The sequence below is a fragment of the Strix aluco genome, chromosome 27 (assembly GCF_031877795.1).
Source record: "Strix aluco isolate bStrAlu1 chromosome 27, bStrAlu1.hap1, whole genome shotgun sequence".
In the NCBI taxonomy this organism is placed as follows: domain Eukaryota; kingdom Metazoa; phylum Chordata; class Aves; order Strigiformes; family Strigidae; genus Strix; species Strix aluco.
The window spans coordinates 3,777,392-3,796,025 of record NC_133957.1 but is presented as its reverse complement, the minus strand read 5'-3'; the positions used below and the strand labels follow the sequence as shown (position 1 = coordinate 3,796,025).

Here is an 18,634-nt window from a genome sequence, read left to right as displayed (position 1 = left end):
TATGTACTAGGAGGGTCACTTGGAAGTTGAAAATCTCCTTCTGGCTGTTTTGTTCATCCTCAGGCATTCACAGAAACAGACTTCTGCATGACGCTGCATACCCCATTTTTAGCACATGAAAGATTTCTGGAAGAATGTGGTTTTCATCTCTTTGCAGGTCACCCTTGACCGCAGCTTGTCTGCTCTCTCATCAGTGGAAATCACTGACATGTCCTGAAGTGTCATTACCGGGGGATGTGTTTCAGGGCAGAACTGACCATTCATTAGCCTCCTTTCCTTGTGGATCGATCAGCAACTGCTGAGAAGCAGAAGAGCAGCTTGAAGGGTCACTGATTTATTAGGTGGTCTATTGGGCATGTCTTTGCCAGGCAATCGGAATGGAAGTTCCTGCACTATTTTCCCCATGGCCAAAAGCAATGTTTCAGCCAGTCAGGTACCCCAGCGTATCGTTACTGTAGTAGCAATAAGGATTAAAAATAGCCCGCGGCATCCTGGGTATGTGGCAGTGGTCTTTCATCATCCAACGGTTTCATCGTCCTTTTCGATACATTCTGCGAAGCTCCTTCATGCTGGGCAGGACAAAGCCTCCGTGCTGGCTCCCAGATATTCCTGTGCCGGAGTATTTCATCCTGGAACGAGGCAAACAGTTCTTCCTAAGCACAGTGCAGAGGGGTGATGGGGAATGCTGTGGGTGCTCGGTCACAGAAGGATGCATGGCGAGAGCCTGACTGCAAGGAGATGACTTAACGTGCAGGAGAGCTGTCTGGAGAGCCTGCAGCCTGTCCTGTGGAGCACTGCTGGCTGGTCACTGCTTTCCACCTCCCTTTTCATCCCCATCTGTTGTCTTACGGCTCCTTGCAGGGCCTCTGGGGTAGAGACCCTCTTCTTGCACTGTGCTGCGTGGGCTCAGTGGGTGCTTTGCCGAGGCCGGGGCCACGCTGGGGACTCTGACCGTTACAGCAATACCTGTGGCCACAGTAATGACGAGGATGCTCTGAGCTTTGTTGTAGCCTGGGAATGGTTCTTCAGAAACACCTGTGTTAGCAGCAGCAGTGATTTAGTGGTGAGGTTTATAAACGAGGTCTGGAGTAAATAACGTGATGGTTTAATGATGTCTGAAGGCAGCTCCTGAACACCACCTCGGAGGAGCACTTACAAATGACTGTCGCTGCTCTGCGTTTTGCTCTAGGGCTGGAAATACAAGCGTGGGGACGGACAGACGGCCTTTCTCAGGCTGGCAGAGACTCGGTGCATCTTGTAGGTGAAGCCATTAGCTTCCCAACAGCGAAACAGCTCAGAGCAGTGCTCCTGACTCTGATCTAGTGGTAGCTCTGCGGGCGACGCAGCAAAAAGCACATGGTGGGGGGGCTGGATCAGGCTGTAGGTGACTTCTCCAGCTTTCCAGAGATCGCTTAGCCTGGTGAAGTGACTCGCTTCTCCGGCGGTGAAGTGGTAACAGAGACCTCTGCATGCTGTTTGAAAAACAAGGATATGCCAGCAGTGGAGGCAGCTGGGTATGATGGTAGCAGGAGCAAAAGAATCCCTTATCATAGGTCGATATGGGGGTACAGTAACATCCTTTTGAGTGAAGAGCTCTGCTTTCATTGCTTACTTGTATTTTCAGTGAAAAAGCGGCAGGACCTGTCTCTCTCCAGCTGCGTTCATAGAAGAGATGAGAGCAAGGCACTGTCTCCTGACAGACTGGGCAAATGAAATTACACTTGCTTTCCATGCTACCTAAATATTCCAAATTTGACTGTCATTCACTCCTAAAAAGATTTAAAATGCAAATTCAGCAGAGAGGGAGACACAGGGATAGAGGAAGAATATGTCTTGGTGAAGACAAAATGCATCAGGGTGCTGTTTTGTTTCTGTTCAGTCTAATCAATCTGGCTACCAGCTTCCTAATGTTAGAGCAGTAATCAATGAAGGAAAGTACCAGCTGTGAATACTAGGAAAGTGCTCTTCATAAAACCTGAGATTTGTTTTGAAATCTCGTGCAAAGGTTTGCTCATCCATTCATTGAGCTATACTTTCAGGCTAAACAAAATCTGTCTTTCTGTTTAAGAACAGTTTGTACCACTCTGAAAATTATTTCCCCTTGCACCAGGATGATCATGTAGTATTAGATGAATTCAGAAAGATGTTTTAGCTGTTCTGTAAATTCTTTCTTTGTCTGTTTCCCTGCACACCAGGAGCCCCACAGAGGATGACCCAATGCTAGATTTCTCACTTCAAGATAGTGAAAAGTTACCATGGCGTGCTCAGATACCTGTGTCCGTAGTCACGCAGATGGATGCTGGGATAAAACACAGGGGTGTTTCTGCTGTGTCAGAGAGCATCGCTCAGGAGTGCACAACCCAAAGCGTCTGCTCTACTGCTCTATAAAAAGTCTAGCTTTTAATTTCAAGTTCAGGCATTGCTTTGTTCAGGTTGCAGAGAAAAAGCTGTGTCCTGCCACCTGTAGGAAATGTATCAAAAACATGTAAGAATGAGAGAGTTGACAGCCTGTAATAAGCTCATGTTGTGTAAATAACGATAGGGCTGACACATCTAGATTCAGTGAATGTGCTTTCATGGCAGCCAGGCATCCCAAACCACACGCCATGGACATTACCCTGTCAAGTGAAATACCTAGTGCTACGTCACTGTTACAGTACAGAGGGGTTTTTTAAAAAACTTATCTATTAAACAGCCAAGAGTCTTAAATGAAATGTCACATCTAATTTGACACCAAGACACGCAGCCTGCAGCCGCCCGTGGCCGACCCTGGCAGGTCCGCTCTCTGTGTCAGCTCATCGGCCTGGCAGACAGATCCGTGGCTTCCTCCTGCCTCGCTGGCAGCTGTGCCCGCTCTCCTGGACCCAGAGATTTGTGGGTTTATGTATTCAGCACGATGCCGAATGCTCTCTGTGGTAGAAGGTGCTCCGGCAAACCCTCCAGCCTTCAGAAGAGTCCTGGGTGCCTGCAGCCAGGAACGCAGGGGTGGCTGCGTCCCCAGCTCCTCCCCGGGAGAGCAGCAATAGGGGATGTTTAGCCAATTGTGTGGAAACAGGCAGTGCATATGCTTTCTCCCTCGTGGGCTCTAGAGTTAGCATTTCTCTGTGCTGGGGGCTTTATTCTCATCGCTGCTTAATAGCTTCTGATGGTTTTATCTTCAAAGAATTTGTCCAGTTGCTCCCTGGATTTACAGCTGTTAGCCTCTACAGCCTCCTGTGGCAGTGTGTTCCAAAGGAAGGAATACTCCCTGGAAAAGTACTACCACTTTTGTGTAACTTCTGACTAATAACAGTATTTCAGGCCCTCAGGTTCCTGTTTTATGACAAATAGTGACCAATTTTTCCTTATTCACGTTTCCCAGGCCATTCATGCTTTTACAAGCCTCTCCCGTCTACCTCCCATATGATTTCTAGGATGAGGAGTCCTATTCAATCTTCTTATAAAAGCTGCTTCATACTTTCAATTGTTCCTTCTGCCCTTCTCTATTTAGCTTCAAATGCTTCAGCTTGTTTTTTGAGATCAGAACTATACCCAGTATTTCAGGACGCATGTGGCCATGGGTTTAGACAGTGAGACGATGATAGTTTTCGTGGTGTTTATTTTGCAGTAGTTTGTCATCTTGATCGTTGTAGAGCGCTGGCTCATGTTTCCATAAACCTGAGCTCGAAGCACTGTGCGTGTCTCCCATTTCTTGGCTCCTGGCTCCTTTGCTTGCCAATATATGCCAAGGACTCAGTGGAGGGAGAGGCAATGCTTATAAAGCATACCCGCCTCTGTAACCCTCCTGAACATCAGTTATTTCTGTATGCCAAGTTGTCCATTATAGAAAGCAGATTGTCCAGTCACTGTAAACATTGCTGCTGTCCTCGCAACGTAACTCGTCTCTGGCCACAAATCCCTACCACTCCAGACTCCCTTAAGAGCAGAGAAATCGAGGCTATACAGGCATGAAGGCTGGATTCTCCGTGTGTGGAGATGAGTGAATGACTCGAGAGATCTACTGTTTTAAGGGTGAGTCTTGCTTCATTCCCCAGTGCCCCCCCAAAAGAGGGGGCTCCTTTTTTTTTTTTTTCCCCTGGAATGAATGCGATTCTGCTGTGTCGTGTCTGGCTTAGGATTTCAGGAGTCCACCCAGCGCACATCCAGCTCTCTCCCTGTGTTGTTGCACGGTAGCCGTTTAAAGGCAGGTCCATTCTCTGGCTGCCTTGCTGTGACCTGTGCAGTGAGGAGGAGGCTCTGCCTTTGCAGAGGGATGCTCTCCAGGCTATGGTCGGGTTGCTGCACTTGTCCGTTGGGGCTGGCTCTGAGGCTTTAAGCACCACTCCACAGAAATGCCGTTTCTAGAGAGCATGTCTGATGTTTGCTGTTTGCATCTCACCTGGGAAACACTTGCCTGCAAGAGGAAGAGTGGGCTTGGTACTGAAGTTTGAGCTCATTTGACTCCCAGGAGTTACTTGGCTGGGAAGAAGGAAGGTTTGAAAGCTCTGGAGATGAGGGAGCCTGTGGTGGGAGTCTGTTTGGGAGGGTGACGTGCTGGCAGGTACTCCAGCAAGGCTCCAGTCGTTAGTCAGTTGATGTGCACAGCCCGGGACACTCCCCTCTTCAGCTGGGTCTGAGGTGGAAAGCAAAGATGCCCTCGCTCTGGTCGTTGGATGGCTTGGGAAGACGCAGCGTAGACTTGCAGACTCAGGCATAAGCAACAGGGTCCCGGCTGAGGAAATGGGCTTGCAGGACTGTAATGGGCAGGTTGGGGTGGGCCGTGCCCCACCAGTCTGGTTTTGACATGTCTTCACAAACCCACAGCAAGTGAGGGTGCTGCTTCTGCAGCACGGTGAAGCTCTCTTCTGTGTCCCATCCTGCCCTGGGCTGTCACTTGTTCCTCTGAACCTCCCTTTCCTGCCCACGTGCCCCCAGGCATCTGTGCTTGTCAGCAACAAGGGATCAGGAGAGACACAACACTGGGCAAGCCCTGACTGAGGTGGGACTCCTCAGAGTCACCCGAATGACTTGGATGCAGAATTCCCTGTGACTTGATTGGGATGGCAACCCAAAGGCCACCTGAGCACATCTGAAAAATCTCACTGTAAATACTGTGACCTTGGGGATAAATCTCTACAAACACACCCAGAAATAAGGTGCTGACGGTGGTGCCCAGGACATCCTCATTCTGTACACGGGCAGCTGTCAGGATGTGATAAATGTGCTGATCTGTGGAACTGCTAATACAGGTAAAAGCTGTAACAATTTCTTCTGTTACTGGTGGCTTGCTTTGTTCCTCGTACTTCCATCAGCAAGTGAGATGAGCAAAGACTCCCCTCTACTTTTTTCCAGGTGAAGATATTCACACAAGCCTTTATGGAGCAGCTGTAGATGTCAACATCGGGCTGGCCAGGAGCTCCCTGACAGTTGAGAAGACTTACCTCACGCTGTCAAACCACAGATCTGTGGTCATCCACAATCGGAGTGAAATCATAGTCCACTTCCAGTGGAAGGCTTTTGTTACTCAGGAAGAGGAAGATTATCAGAAGCTGAGGTTTGTTTGAAAGATTCATTTCAGTAAGATACACTGCCCAAGGGTAAAACTAACGTATGGCCTCAAGGGGTGTTGGTGCATTGAATGGTTTAGGACAAGTAAACCATCTACAGCATCAGGTTACGTGTCCCTAGAGCTCAGTGCCTCCCATTCCAGCTCCATCCGTACTCCAGCTGAGGATGGTGTTTTGGGGAGGAAAGGCTGATTGCAATGACTGGATTTCCTCAGAGAGCAAATTTGCTTTGTGGGAGCACCAAACCACTGAGGTCCAGAGACCCCTGGCTATGGAGGGTCCATGAGGCTGAGGAGAGTGTCAGCACTCGTTCCCTGGGACTGCACTGAGTAGCAGCACTTAACATAGCTGCAGGTAGCATAACTGTTACGATATTCACTGCAGCTTCTTCCACTCCAGCTTTGATAAGGTGGCAGGCTCCTTCTCCAGTAATGTGCAGGTCAAGTGCTTTGTTGGCCCAGCAAGTTGAGGCCATCCTGCTGTAGGATGTTGAATTGCCTTGCACTGTCCCGGGTTCCAGCACAACGAGGTATTTCTACCCTTCCTCAGAGACTGGGGAGAATTCGGAGGTGAAGCGTTCTGCAGGGAAGGTAGGGCAGCACAGGACAGAGTGCATTTGGGCTGCAGCAGCCTGTGTCTTCATGGTGCTGAGAGGTGGGGCAGGTTCTTCAAAGGGTGTCTGTGGTGAAGCTTTGAAACTCCCGTTTCAGGCAGCAGAGAAACACTTATAGCCCGGGGGGATGAACTGGAAATGACACTTAAAAGTTTGGGTGATTAAGGGAATCCTTGTGGGACTTTTCAGACTTGCATGGATGTAGGTGTATAGGAGTTAGCTCATAGCTGATCAGGAAACTGCCTTAAACTGGAGCACTTTTTAAGGGCTTCTGAGCCAATAAAGATCAACATAATTAGGTCAAAAATGCCTTGAAGGCCAAAACTAGTTTTCTACTGTTCCCTAATTTTAATTACACAGTGTGTGACTTCTGTGCAAGCTCGGTGTGTTAAAAGAAAATCTCATTACCTTCTCTGGGCACTTGCCTGGACCATTCCTTTACCGCTCTCCTCTCGCCTGCCTGTCTCAGATTGGACCCTCTTTCCCCTCAGAAGCAACCAGGTTTCCCCACAGTTCACTTCAACCTGATTCTTTTCCAATTACATTTGATCTCATGCCAGATTATGTCCTAGAGTCTGATCAGGATGTTTTTTTCCTCCTACTTGCAGTCTCAGGGATGGTCATAGCTCCAAGGCCACTGTCCTGCTGTCAGAGAAGCTTCTGAGATCTCAGAGCAGAGAGGACTTTTTCCATGAGAGGAGGCAGTGCAGGACCCTGCTCTGGGCTGTGACCCCAGAGGACCTGGATCATTAGAAGGTCTATCCAGGGGTTTGCTCTGTCTCCCTCCTGCAGGACTTTCTGGGATGTAATGGTGGAATTATTGTCTGTTGATGGAGGTTGAGTTGAGGGTTGCTCATCGGTGGCTGGAAGCCCTCCTCACGCGCAGCGCTGTAGGTCAGCCATGGAGAAACATTTCCCACTGCACTCCAGGGGGAGCGAACCAAAGCAAGTGGTTTTGGCGCTGGTGCCAGCCTTGGCCCGAGGCTCTGGCTGTGTACAGCTGGTAACGTCCATGACCGTATTTCCTTTTGAACTGTATTTGAATTCAGCTGGGTGATGATTGCTATCCTGTTTATACTACATTGCCTCGATCTGCTGGATGGAGCCTTCCACTCATCCCCCCAGAGTTGTCACCTGCTGGTTCTTCATGGCCAGGGACTGGAGCGTGCAGAGGGGACAGCGATATGCCAGCTAGGAAGCAACTGCTCTGTAGCCGTGCTCCCTTATCTCTTGGTTGTGATCTTTAAACACTAGAATAATTTCTGCTACAGCTACCAAGTAAGGGAGAGATTAACTGCGTCAAAGCCCTACAGAGATGGCCAAAAAGAGGAAAAAGATAAGGTGGTTCAAGGGGTTTGGATTCAGAGATGCTGGTCCAGACTTCTTTAGTGGGTGATGCGAGGCAAAGTCCCTTCCCCTCTCAGGGCCTCTGTTTCCATGCATATAAAGCCATTGGTTTCACCAAAGGGATGCGGTGCCTGAATTCATTGGTTTGCTTTTACAGTGCTCTGGGATCCTCTGGTGGAAGGCGGTACAGGGCACAGAGAGCACATTTAGCTTGCTTATCCCTGCAGGTCCAAAGGGGAAGAAAATTGAGTGATGCCAGTAGCCTGCAGCTGAAACCCAGCTGCGTCTCCCCTTGCCAGTGAAGCCCTGCAGTGAGTGCTCCTTCATCTCAATCTGCCTCCCCCAAGCAGCTCTGTGGTAGGAAAAGCCAGTTGGGGTTGTTGGTGGATTCTCCATCAGCTGTGGCAGAGACTTTGAGCCGGGAGGCTCTCGAGGGCTGCTGGCTTTCAGAAACCTCTTCTGAGCTTGTAAGTGTGGAGTAAAACTACGTGCTGTGCCAGCGAACAGCAAGTGATAATCTGATCTGTGTGGACCCCGCGGCTTGGGGTCAGCCCCTTGCTGAGCTGCTGCTGTTCCTCCCCGAGCGCTTTGCTGCCCCTGTGCTCACACGAGTCTCTGCAAATATGTTGCTCATTAAATGATCTGTTTGGTTTGTCTCTCCCCGTGGCTGCAGGCTGCAGAGGCAGAAAGGGGACGAGATGGATCGTTGTCTGAGGGAGTGCAAGGTGGACCCCACTCTCCGAGAACGCCGTTCCCTTCTCTCCCGCCCCTCCCAGGACCAGCGGGCAAAGGCGCAAGGAGACTCCATGCTTTTCTCCGACGATGTGTTCACCCTTGAGCCGCTGGTAAGTGATAGCTGAGAACCTCCCTTCCTTCTCCTCCCTGGCTGAGGTCACTTGGCAGGTCCCTGCATCAGCTGGCTTGATGTGCCGAGAGAAAACACCAGGTTTCTAGTGAGGCTGCAGGTTTGTTGCAAAAAGTATTTCTGTGGGCTCCTGACAGAGCAAGAGGCTGCCTAAAGCTGAGCTCTGCTGCAAGGGCTATAAATTAAGGGCACTTCGTGAGTGTCCTTACACTGCTGAGAGCTATCGATAATTATGAGTAAGGGCACAGCTTACACGTAGCGTATGGGGATTAACAAAGGATATCAGAGCACTCTCAGTTCACATATTGACCTGAGAAATGAAATGGTCCTCTGTGGAAAGGAGGACAAATTCAACCCAAGTTTGATCACAGACATACCAATCTCTTCATATAACCTGGATGGATACCACGGCTGAATCTCCCTTCCAGTGTCATCTGTGAGCCTGGACACAAGGCTGGCAGGTTTAAACGGACTTTTTGAGTTTCATTGCACATAGGTACAGAAATTTTTTTGTTTTTTCTGTTTATGCAAGCAAAACCCCATATCCTTCAATCAGCCAGAGCCCTGGTTCTGAGTATTTGCATGGTCTGAGATGAAGAACGCCCACTGTCCAAGCAATGCAAAATCCCTTTTCATCTTGGAGTAAATCCTAGGATAATCTCAACATCTTCTTCCTTTTAAAATAGGTGAAACTATTTTTTTTTTTCAAGGAAGGGGATCATCTTGTCAGTTACTCCTATATCCCATATAAGGCTGAGAGCTACCAATGTTGGCACAGCTGCAGTTTCACACCACTATAGCTGACAGCAGCATGATGTGACCAAGAGGTTGTGTCAGAGTGGTGGGAATATTGTAGAGAGTGGGAGCTGATCAGCTGAGCATTAAGAGCACCCTGTGGTGTGTCAGAGCTGGTTTTGGAGTGTGTCCCAGGGCTCCTGCTGCTTTACAGTCGGACTGTGTCTCCACAACTAGCTTAGCCTGCTCTTGAGCTCCTGAAGTGTGTTAAGGTGAGGTCCAGAAGTCCGGCTGCCCACAGCGCCGAGTCCTGGTGCTCCATGTAGTGACATACGGACATAAAGTGTAGCCTGGCCTCAACTCTTGAGTGGAAACCTTTCCTGAATGGCTGTGTTAATGTTACAGAGTTTGCTCTAGGACTGAATATAAGTGGGCTACTGCGTGAGTCTCTCCCCTTCTGTATTGTCCAGCATTATCAACCTTTTGATTTCCATTAGTTCCATTATTTATGGAACAATCAGGTTCACATTCAGTTTTACTCGTGCCTGTCTTTCCCCCTGGCATATGGGTGTCTTTACATCAAATGGTAGTAAGTATTTTCTCCTCTTTATCAAATGTAGAATCTAAAACTCCACTGCTGCTGGCTTCCACAGCCTTCTCTCCGGTGACAGCCCTGTAACTTCTAGCTTGGGCAGACACCCTTCTTGCACTGCCATGTAAATCTGCTGGAGAGGCCCCCCAGAGATGGGACCTTGCTGCCTCAGACCTTCTGGCCAAAAGTGGCTGCTCTCTTCTTCCCACCTCTCACCCGTGATGTGTGGGAGCTCCCCACAGAAATAATGAAACCCTTGTAACAGGTGACTGGAGGAATAATTGCTTCCAGAGGTTAAGAAGCTGGTGGAGGGAGAGTAATCTTGGAAACGCTTTCTGGGTGGGATGGCTTTGCAGGGTTTGTGCAGAAGCTTTGCTGTGCCAGTGGACCATTAGCTGCCAGTATTTTCAGGTGCTGCAATCTGTAGAAGCTGCAGCAGGTCACTTCAGTCTGTATAGGGTTAACTTGCTGATGAAAATAATAACAAAAAAGAGGAGGCATGATTTTGGAATTACCATGTGACCGAGAACATTTTGAGCAGTCGTCCAAGCCTGTGGGAAACAAGCTGAAACACAGCTCTGACTTTCTGAGCACATCTCAAATTTGGTTTATTTTTGCATCTACACATGGTACGTCAGCAGAGGCAGCTGTGATAGAGGCCCTGGTGGCTGCCAAAGGACAAAGTCCTTGCTGTTTGCTGCATCCTCCCCGCCACAGCTCGGCTGTAAGTCACATTGCAGACCCGTGGGAGCTGACTCCTTGGAAATGGCAACCAGAGGAGAGGGAGGACGAGGACTTGTTACTGTTACACTGACCTTGACAAGTCATCGCTGTCCTGTCCTTGCCTGGTAGTGACTCCTCAGTGTCACGTGTGAACTCTGAGCTGATGGAGGTGGTCTTCAAGATGTCCAGGTTATGAAGGTGCTACTGTTGTTGATCCAGAGGTTGGGCCAGGAGGTAACAGTGTTGTTTGTTGCTGCAAATCTGCACCTCAGCTGGGGAACCAAGCTGTTCCCCATCCAGATGAGAGGCTACTGCAGAGCACTTTGGTTTTTGGCGGAAGGCACCATCTCCAGTGGGAGCCGTGGTCCATCGCACAGCTCCCTGTGCGTTCAGTTATTTATGGAAAGAGGCAGATGTTGGCTTTGGCACTGCCTTTCTCCTAAGTGCCCTGAGCTGACAGGGTGCACTTTGAGTGTCATTTTAGTACTTCTTTTTCCAGCTCTGCCTTTTGTTTCTTTGACTGCTTTGAGCAGTGATTTCCTTCCATTGCCTTCCCCCTCTGCAAAGCAAAGCGGGTGATTTGGCCAGCAGTTGGTGGTGCCCAGCTTTTCAAGACCAGCTTTTTCTTACTCAGACTGGTGGAGATGTAGCAGATTCTCATTATTCAGGGGCTGAGGGAGAAATAGGATCTGCATGTATTTACGGTTGGGCTCTTACAGAGAGACCACTTGTGTAGCTGTGAGTCACGGTGTGCCATCCCCTCCCGTATCACCTTGCTTTATGCTGTAGCAAAGCCAGGGTACGACAGCTGGAGTGGTTGTGCTGTACCATCATACATCCACCATCTGTATTTTATGCCACCTGCCAGTTGCAGCCTGTCTGAGGCCAGAAGTGTTTCAGCCAGAAGTGTTGCAATACCATGTTCACAGCACTGCATAGTTTTACATCTGTCCTGGTTACCATCCGTGGTGGTTCTCCATGCTCTGACTCAACTGCCATCCTATAGAGAACACGTAGCCCAGGCAGACCGCTGGCTCCTGAGGTGCTACTGGAGTGTGAGCCAGTTCGGTTGCTTCATTATAGCCCTAATTTAACAAAACGCCTCTACCAGATGCCAGTAAAGGTAAGAGACTTAGAAAGTTTTTTCGCAGCTCCTTCCAAACTCCCATAAGTTTTGTTGATAAGTGTTGCTTGTTCCCCGCTCTTCATTGATGCTCTAAACGAAGGCTACAGGGCTGTGGTTGAAAACAAGAAATGTGGCGTTTGAAGATAAATGGTTTGCTGTCTCCTTCTGTTTCAGGAGGGAGATATCTGGCCAAATTCCTCAGCTGAAATTAATGTGATCTTTAGACCCCGAGAAGCCAGAGTCTATCAACAAACAGTCTACTGCGACATCTCAGGTACGGCTCCTTTCTCCTGCTTCTGTTGCCCACAGTGGAGGCGCAAGTAGTCTTGCAGCCCACTCGGTTCTCGTGTAGTTGGTAGGAAGGGTCGGTGGTCAGCAGGGTGCTGGCACGCGCCCACTGTCCCTGCGGTTTCCAGGTGGTCTCCTGTCCAAGGCCAGCCCTCAGGATGTGTGGCTACAAGCCTGGATCACCGATCCCAGAACAGCCAAGGCAGTGAAGGGATAAGTTTTCATGCCGTGGGTTTGCCAGCATTTGCTCTGCTGCCAGGTGCCTGTAGAGGCCAAAGAGCTACAGTGGCCAGGATTCAGGCACTTGAGGCTGCTCCAGTGGGTCAGAGCATCCTTCAGACAAAGATCCCACACTGTCAGCTTAGCAGGCTTACGGAAGAAAATGAGCATCTTAGAGTTTAGCTGTAAGCCTTGCAGTCTCAGTTCCTTTGCAGCAAGGAGTGTGTGTATTAGCAGTATGTTTATGGCTTCTCTGACCTCAGCATTGAGGTTTTCCATAACTGTTCAGCGTGCTTCAGGTAAGGTGTCTTTACAAAGCTGAGCTCTCGGTATCATGGCGGGCACAGGTGAGAGCTTCTCTCTGGAGATCCCAAAGCCCTGTCTTATTTAGGTGCCGCTGCAGGAGGGGAGCCCCGGAGCCCCGGGCACGGAGCTGTGTGTCAGGCACGGGCAGTGGCTGAGCTGCTCTGCCTGCTGGAGGCAGCTCTCAGACGTGCATACCGCCGTTAGCAGGGAGCTTCGCCTTGCCTGGGCTCGTACTTCTCTGCTCCTGTGCTCTTGTCTCCGATTGCATCAGTATAGATGGCGTATTTTTATCTTCAGTTCTGTTTCATGAGCTTTGTGCCTTCACTGAATGGATTTCAGAGCTCATCTAAGCACATGGGAAGAAATTCAGAGATTGTGTTTTAAACTCAGCATCGCTTTTTCAGGGTGCAAACTGATGGCTAAATGAGAAACCAGCCTGAGGGGTTGGTTAGAAATTAGAAGCCAGCCCCAAGGCACGTCTCCTGAGGGAAGGGAAGAGTCCTGTATCTCCTCCTGGAGCACCTAGAGCTGGTCCCATCCAGCCCCGAGTCAGGGATTAGCACTGAGGCAGCCTGGACAGTCCAGGACAACAGAGGGAATTACTGTACTGAAGTGGAAATCTCTCCCCAGGCCGCGAGACCAGGCTGCCCCTGCGCATCAAAGGGGAAGGCATAGGGCCTCGGCTCCGCTTCAGCTTTGAGCAGCTGGACATCGGGAAGGTTTTTGTTGGATTAGAGCACAGCTATGAGGTGAGCAGTCAGGATTCTGAGGGGCTGGGGGGGATCCTGATGGCTCCCAGGGCAGCAGTGAGCCTCGTGGACCTGTGGGATTTCTGGCAACTCGGGTCGTTGTGAGCAGGGAGTATTTGACATACTAGTCAAATTCGGGGGCTTTCCCAGAATCTGGATACTTTTGACGGGATCTGAAAGGTGCATATGTTGTTTGTGAAGTCTTAATCCCTGCTTTTTGGCAACCTTCCTTGGAGATCAGCTGGGAGGCTTCATGTGAAAAAATACCCCCTTGACACATGAAAGCAACACTGGGACAAAAAGATAAATATTCAGAGGCTTTTGTTTCAGCCCTGGATGCAATGCACCTTTGTACCCGGGCTGTTAAAAAGCAGCTGGAACAAATTTACTGTGTTTGAACTCCAGTCCACTGCAGCCAGGTTTCGGTTAAGTGCGTGCTGCCGGTTCCTGGGAGTTGGAGGAAAGCTGTGCAAGCCTCTGGCTCAGAGCTGTGTCCTGCAACGGGACCGGGAGTGCTTTCCCTTGCTGACCGGTCTCTCGCCACTTTTCAGATTTGCTGCATCTCTATGAAGAGCAAAGCATTTCTGGAAATGAAGCAAAGGAATTTTCTACACATTTGCCTCCCCCTGCCAATGGTGTCAAGTCTTCTGCAAAAAAATAAGATAGGGCAACTGAAAGAGGTAGAAAATGAGGCAATACTTTCAAAAGCTTGACTGTGGCAGGGGAGGACACATTAGGGTGTTTTCTTACCAAATATTGTGCTCTCTATGCATCTGTAATGGTGATACTTTATTGATTATCGTTTTATTATTTTCATGACTTGAGAAAATGTGACTAAGTAGATGATACTGTTAGTGCTGTACTAAGCAGCTAGACTGGAGGTAAACCTCAGCTCAGCGTTGGAATTTGTAACTGAGGTGTAAAAGGTGTAAAAGACAAGAGAGGAGAGAGTAGTTTTCAGGTTACCCTTGCAGAGCTTGAATACGTGAATAAGTTTAACAGCAGCTGCAAAATTAAAAAATAAGGGACATCTCTCTGCTTCTGTCTCAGTTTTTCTACCAAGTTTTACAAGGACAAAAATTAGGGAAAAGAAATCCAAAGCAGATAGTTAAGTCCATGGAAATGGCAGGATTTCACCCTGCAGCAATCAGAACCTTTACCGCTTTGCTTCGGGGGGGTTGTTGGTGCCTGACAGCGTGCTGGTACTCGCAGCAGCTGTGGGCATTTCTCGCCCAACATGAGAAGAGCTGACTCTCAACAAGTGCTGCGGGATTGTGTCACTTGATTGAGGCAGTAGATCTCTCAAGTGTTCAACAAAATACGGCTTAGTTCTAAATTTGCAGTTTATTCTGATAATGGTAAAGTCTCAGATGGTGGCTGTGAATATTTAGGAAAGAGAAATTCTTTGGAATAGATGGAGCTGCTGTGCACCGCACGCTCATCCTTTCCTGACACGTCTGTTTGAGCAAAGACTAAGAAAGTATCCCATTAAAGAAAAATTAAGAAAACTAAATTACATACCATAGCAGAGTTGGGGAGTGCTTCTGAAGTTGGTTATAGTGCTGCCCTGAGGTTTCTTCTACATGCAGTAAACTTGTTGGCTGCAGCGTGTTCTGCCCTCGGCAGGATCGGACTCGTCGGGAGCAGAATCAGTTGTGTGATGATTCACTAGTAATGCTGCAACTGCCCTTCCTTGCTCTTAGGGACAGGTCTGCATCGACTTGGTGATGCTGAGCAGCTCCTCTGCACTGCAAGTGGAAGTGGGCTGCTCTGTGTCAGTGGAATAAACCCCGAGTGACTGTTTCTATGAAGCTGTCACTGCTTTGTATGAAAAACCCAAAGGCAGAACTTGTCCTGTTGCATTTTCTTTGGCTTCTGCCAAGCAGCAGCACACAGCATCTTCTGCTTTTTACAGACGTTAATTGCTTAATCAGAAGACAAATCAGCCTTCTGTAAGAAAGGAAGATTCCTTATGTATTTCCATTTTGCTTTCTTGCTGCTGCAGGTGGTCCTGTTTAACAAAGGAGCCATCGACGCTGTCTTCAACTTGGTCCCTCCAGCTACAGCTCTGGGCTCCTGCTTCACCTTCCTCCCCCAGGAGGGCATCATTTTGCCGGACGGGCTGCAAGTCATCCGGATCTCCTTCAGTTCCACCATCCTGGGGGAGTTCACAGAAGAATTCAGGTTCAGTGTGAATGGATCCCCTGAGCCTGTGACCTTGACTATCAGGTGAGGAGGGTTATAGGAGCTTGGTGGGCACATCTGTAGCTGTCTCTGGGTAATCATCTCCCACCTACCTCATTTTAGGATGGAACAGAGAAAAAAAGGTGTTGTCTAAGGTCTTAGTCTTGGCTCAGATCCTAGCATCCCCACATAAGAGCCAGGGCTTTTTAATCTTGACTTCAGTTTGAACCTTGCAGTTGCAGCAGCAAACGAAGTGTAATTGTCTGCGAGAGGAAATCATAGAATTGTAGAATAGTTTGTGTTGGAAGGGACCTTTAAAGGTCATTTAGCCCAACCCCTCTGCAATGCGCAGGGACGTCATCGACTCGATCAAGTTGTTCAGAGCCCCGTCCAACCTGGCCTTGGATGTTTCCAGGGATGGGGCATCTACCACTGCTCTGGGCAACCTGTGCCAGTGTCTTACCACCCTCACTGTAAAATATTTTTTCCTTTATAACTAGTCTGAATCTTCCCTCTTTAAGTTTAAAACCATTACCCCTTGTCTTATTATGACAGGTCCTACTAAAAATCCAGTTTAAATCTTTCTTATAAGCCCCCCTGAAGTGTTGAAAGGCCACAGTAAGGTCTCCCCGGAGCCTTCTCTTCTCCAGGCTGAAGAACCCCAACTCTCTCAGCCTGTCCTCACAGGAAAGGTGTTCCATCCCTCTGATCATTCTTGTGGCCTCCTCTGGACCCACTCCAACAGGTCCATGTCTTTCGTGTGCTGAGGACCCCAGAGCTAGACACAGCACTGCAGGGGGGGTCTCACCAGAGTGGAGTAGAGGGGCAGGATCAGCTCCCTCGACCTGCTGCCACCTGTGACCATGCCTCCTGTGCTCTCGATACCCAGTTTAACTTTCAAAGTCTTGGGTTCCTCTGGGAAGCAGCTTTGCCTTCATGGTTGAGGCGGGTGGCTCTGTGACTTTCCAGGACGCTGTTTGCACAGAATTTGGCAGCAGTAGGTTCTCACACGTCTCTGTGTGAGGGCCCCGGGACTTTAAGTGACTACCCATGCTGGAAAACAGTTTGACTGGAGGCGGTACAGGAAAGGTGTGGAGATGCCTGCTGCCCAGTCCGGGTACCCAGGAGCTGGAGTGACTCCTTCCTACAGGTAGCTCATTCCCCCTTGGGCCACGGCAGGCAGTGGGTTGGCATCAGCTTTGGGCGGTAGATGGCCTGGGCCACCCCCCCTGAACACACAGCAAGGCCAGCAGGGCTTTGGGGATGGGCCAGCCTGGGTGACTGCAGAGAGGCAGTGTTTTTAAAATCCTCTGTTAATAATCCATCCCAAATGGGTAGCAGCAGCCTCAGCATCACCTCTCATGCTCATGGGTTGGGACAAGCTGTCCTCTTGTGCAGCCAGCGCTGTGGTACCTCCTCTCTGCAGCCAGAGCAGTGCTGACGCGGGAGACGGGGAGCTCTGCGGCAGGTGCTGTCACACGGACTCGGGCATCATCCCGTGGGCTGGTGCCACGGCAAAAGATAATCCTCACCAAGCAAAGGGGAGAAGGAGAAAAAAAGCTGATGACAGGAGAGGCAAAGCTCACTTCTCAGGACTGCAGCAGCATGCAAACTTGTCCCAGCTGGTCTTTAACGACGGGCTGGTGGGATGACGTGGTGTAGGCAGGAAGGCTGGTGCTGGGTGCTCTGGAGCTGTGGGGCTGGCTGTGCCTCCTCAGCAACCAGCTTCCTGGGCTGCTGCTGCTGGGAGGCACTAGACAAAGGCAGTAAAGCAATGGGAGGAATCTGCGGTTGACTTTACCAATAAGGTGAGGGAAATGGATAAAAAAGAACAAAAAGGGTATTACTTTGCAAGAGAAGAGTGGTGAGTAGGTCTGTTGACCTCAGTAGAGAAACAATTACGTTGGCTTTGTGTTTGGAGGGAAAGTGCTGCTTTTTTTGGAAATCAAGAGGGAACATTTCACAATCAAATAATTTATTCTCCTCTGTCCCTCCCCCAAATTGGTCACGGGGTGTTATTGCATGAGCAGCTTTCTCCTTGAGCAAGGGCAGGTTTTGCTGGTAAGGCTGCACTTATCACAGGTAGAATACAGCACTGTTTGGACAGTGCCTGCTGCCTCTGCCCTGCAGTGCCCTTGCTCCTGGGGAAGGAAGGAAGGAGCTGTCGGAGGGATGGTTGTGTTTTGGCTTCCCCACAGCCAAATGAAGTGGTCCTTTTTTCCCCAGTGATGCCCTGGCTCCCAGTGCCCAGCACGCCCTCCCCTTCTCTGTGGCCACTCTCTGCCCTGTTTAGCCAGCACCCCCCTGGGCTCAGTGCAGACCTTCTGTCTCAGTGAAAGAGGATTGCTGGTCCTTTTTTATTTATTTCTTCCCCATCCTTGTACTCCTCCTCCCTGGATGGTGGCTCCTATGCAGCCCATCTGATGGCACCCCAGCACACCTGCTGCTCCCATGCAGCTGTCCCTCAGCAGCAATTCCCATTGCAGTCCTCTCCTCCCTGAGATGGCATCTGCCTCCTTGAGCTCTGTCTTGCCTTTTTCAAGGATCCCTCTCCAGCCCTTCTGTCATTCTCCAGCCCGACAGCTCAAGCTGTTTGTTTTCAAATGCCCTTGAGATGTCCACCCACCAGCTCCAGCTGAGCCTCCCTCTTCGGAAGCTTTTGTGCACTGGATTTCGTCCTCCATGGAGAAAAGCTTCTGGCTCTTTTGAACGGAGGCGAGCTGGCTGGTGGGACACTGGGCTGCAAAGGAAGGAACGGGGATAAGAGTTCAAGCCGTTCCTCTCCCGCCTTGTGTTGTCCTTCCTACTCTGCCAGGACCTTGATCTCCCTTCACGCATGCATTACTTAATGCTACTGTAAAACACAGTTGTTGCCAAAACCACTGCCTTTTCCCCTATTCTCTTGCAAGCTGTACTGTTATCAGCTCTGGGTTGGCTCCTTGGCTGAGCCTTCTGGGCAGTCATTCCAGTTTAACTTCCTAGAGCACAGATTCGGTGCACTCAGCAGAAATGGCAGTCATTTCCCCACTTGCCTGGCAAGGCTCAGCCTTGGCAGTTTCCTGGTGTCATCCCCAGTCGTGGCTGGTTTGGAGGTAGTTTTCCATCGTCTCCTGGCAAATGCTGTGACAGAAAGTGTGTCTGCTCCCTTTGCTCCGTCTAGAGTAAGCTGTTAGGGCTTGGGAGGTCAAGTCTGGTTATGTGAGGTCCCTGGAGAAGGAACTTCACCATCAGCAGGGATTTGGTACCTGGCTCATTCTTAGGAGCTGATTCAGCTGCAAGAATTGAGAAGTAGTGTTGGATTGAAACTCCTGAAAGTCAGTTGTTGAGTGCTCTTTGACTGT

The 18,634-nt window shown here is 49.7% G+C and overlaps 1 protein-coding gene across 1 annotated transcript in view; it reads left to right on the top strand.

Annotated features, from left to right (window-relative positions):
- LOC141915926 (hydrocephalus-inducing protein homolog) overlaps positions 1-18,634 on the top strand; it is a 100,220-nt gene that overhangs the window by 28,486 nt on the left and 53,100 nt on the right. Inside the window, 6 exon segments of the mRNA XM_074807861.1 lie at positions 5,332-5,533; positions 7,007-7,018; positions 8,180-8,351; positions 11,722-11,821; positions 12,991-13,109; positions 15,115-15,338. Coding sequence (XP_074663962.1) covers positions 5,332-5,533; positions 7,007-7,018; positions 8,180-8,351; positions 11,722-11,821; positions 12,991-13,109; positions 15,115-15,338 — 829 coding nt within the window.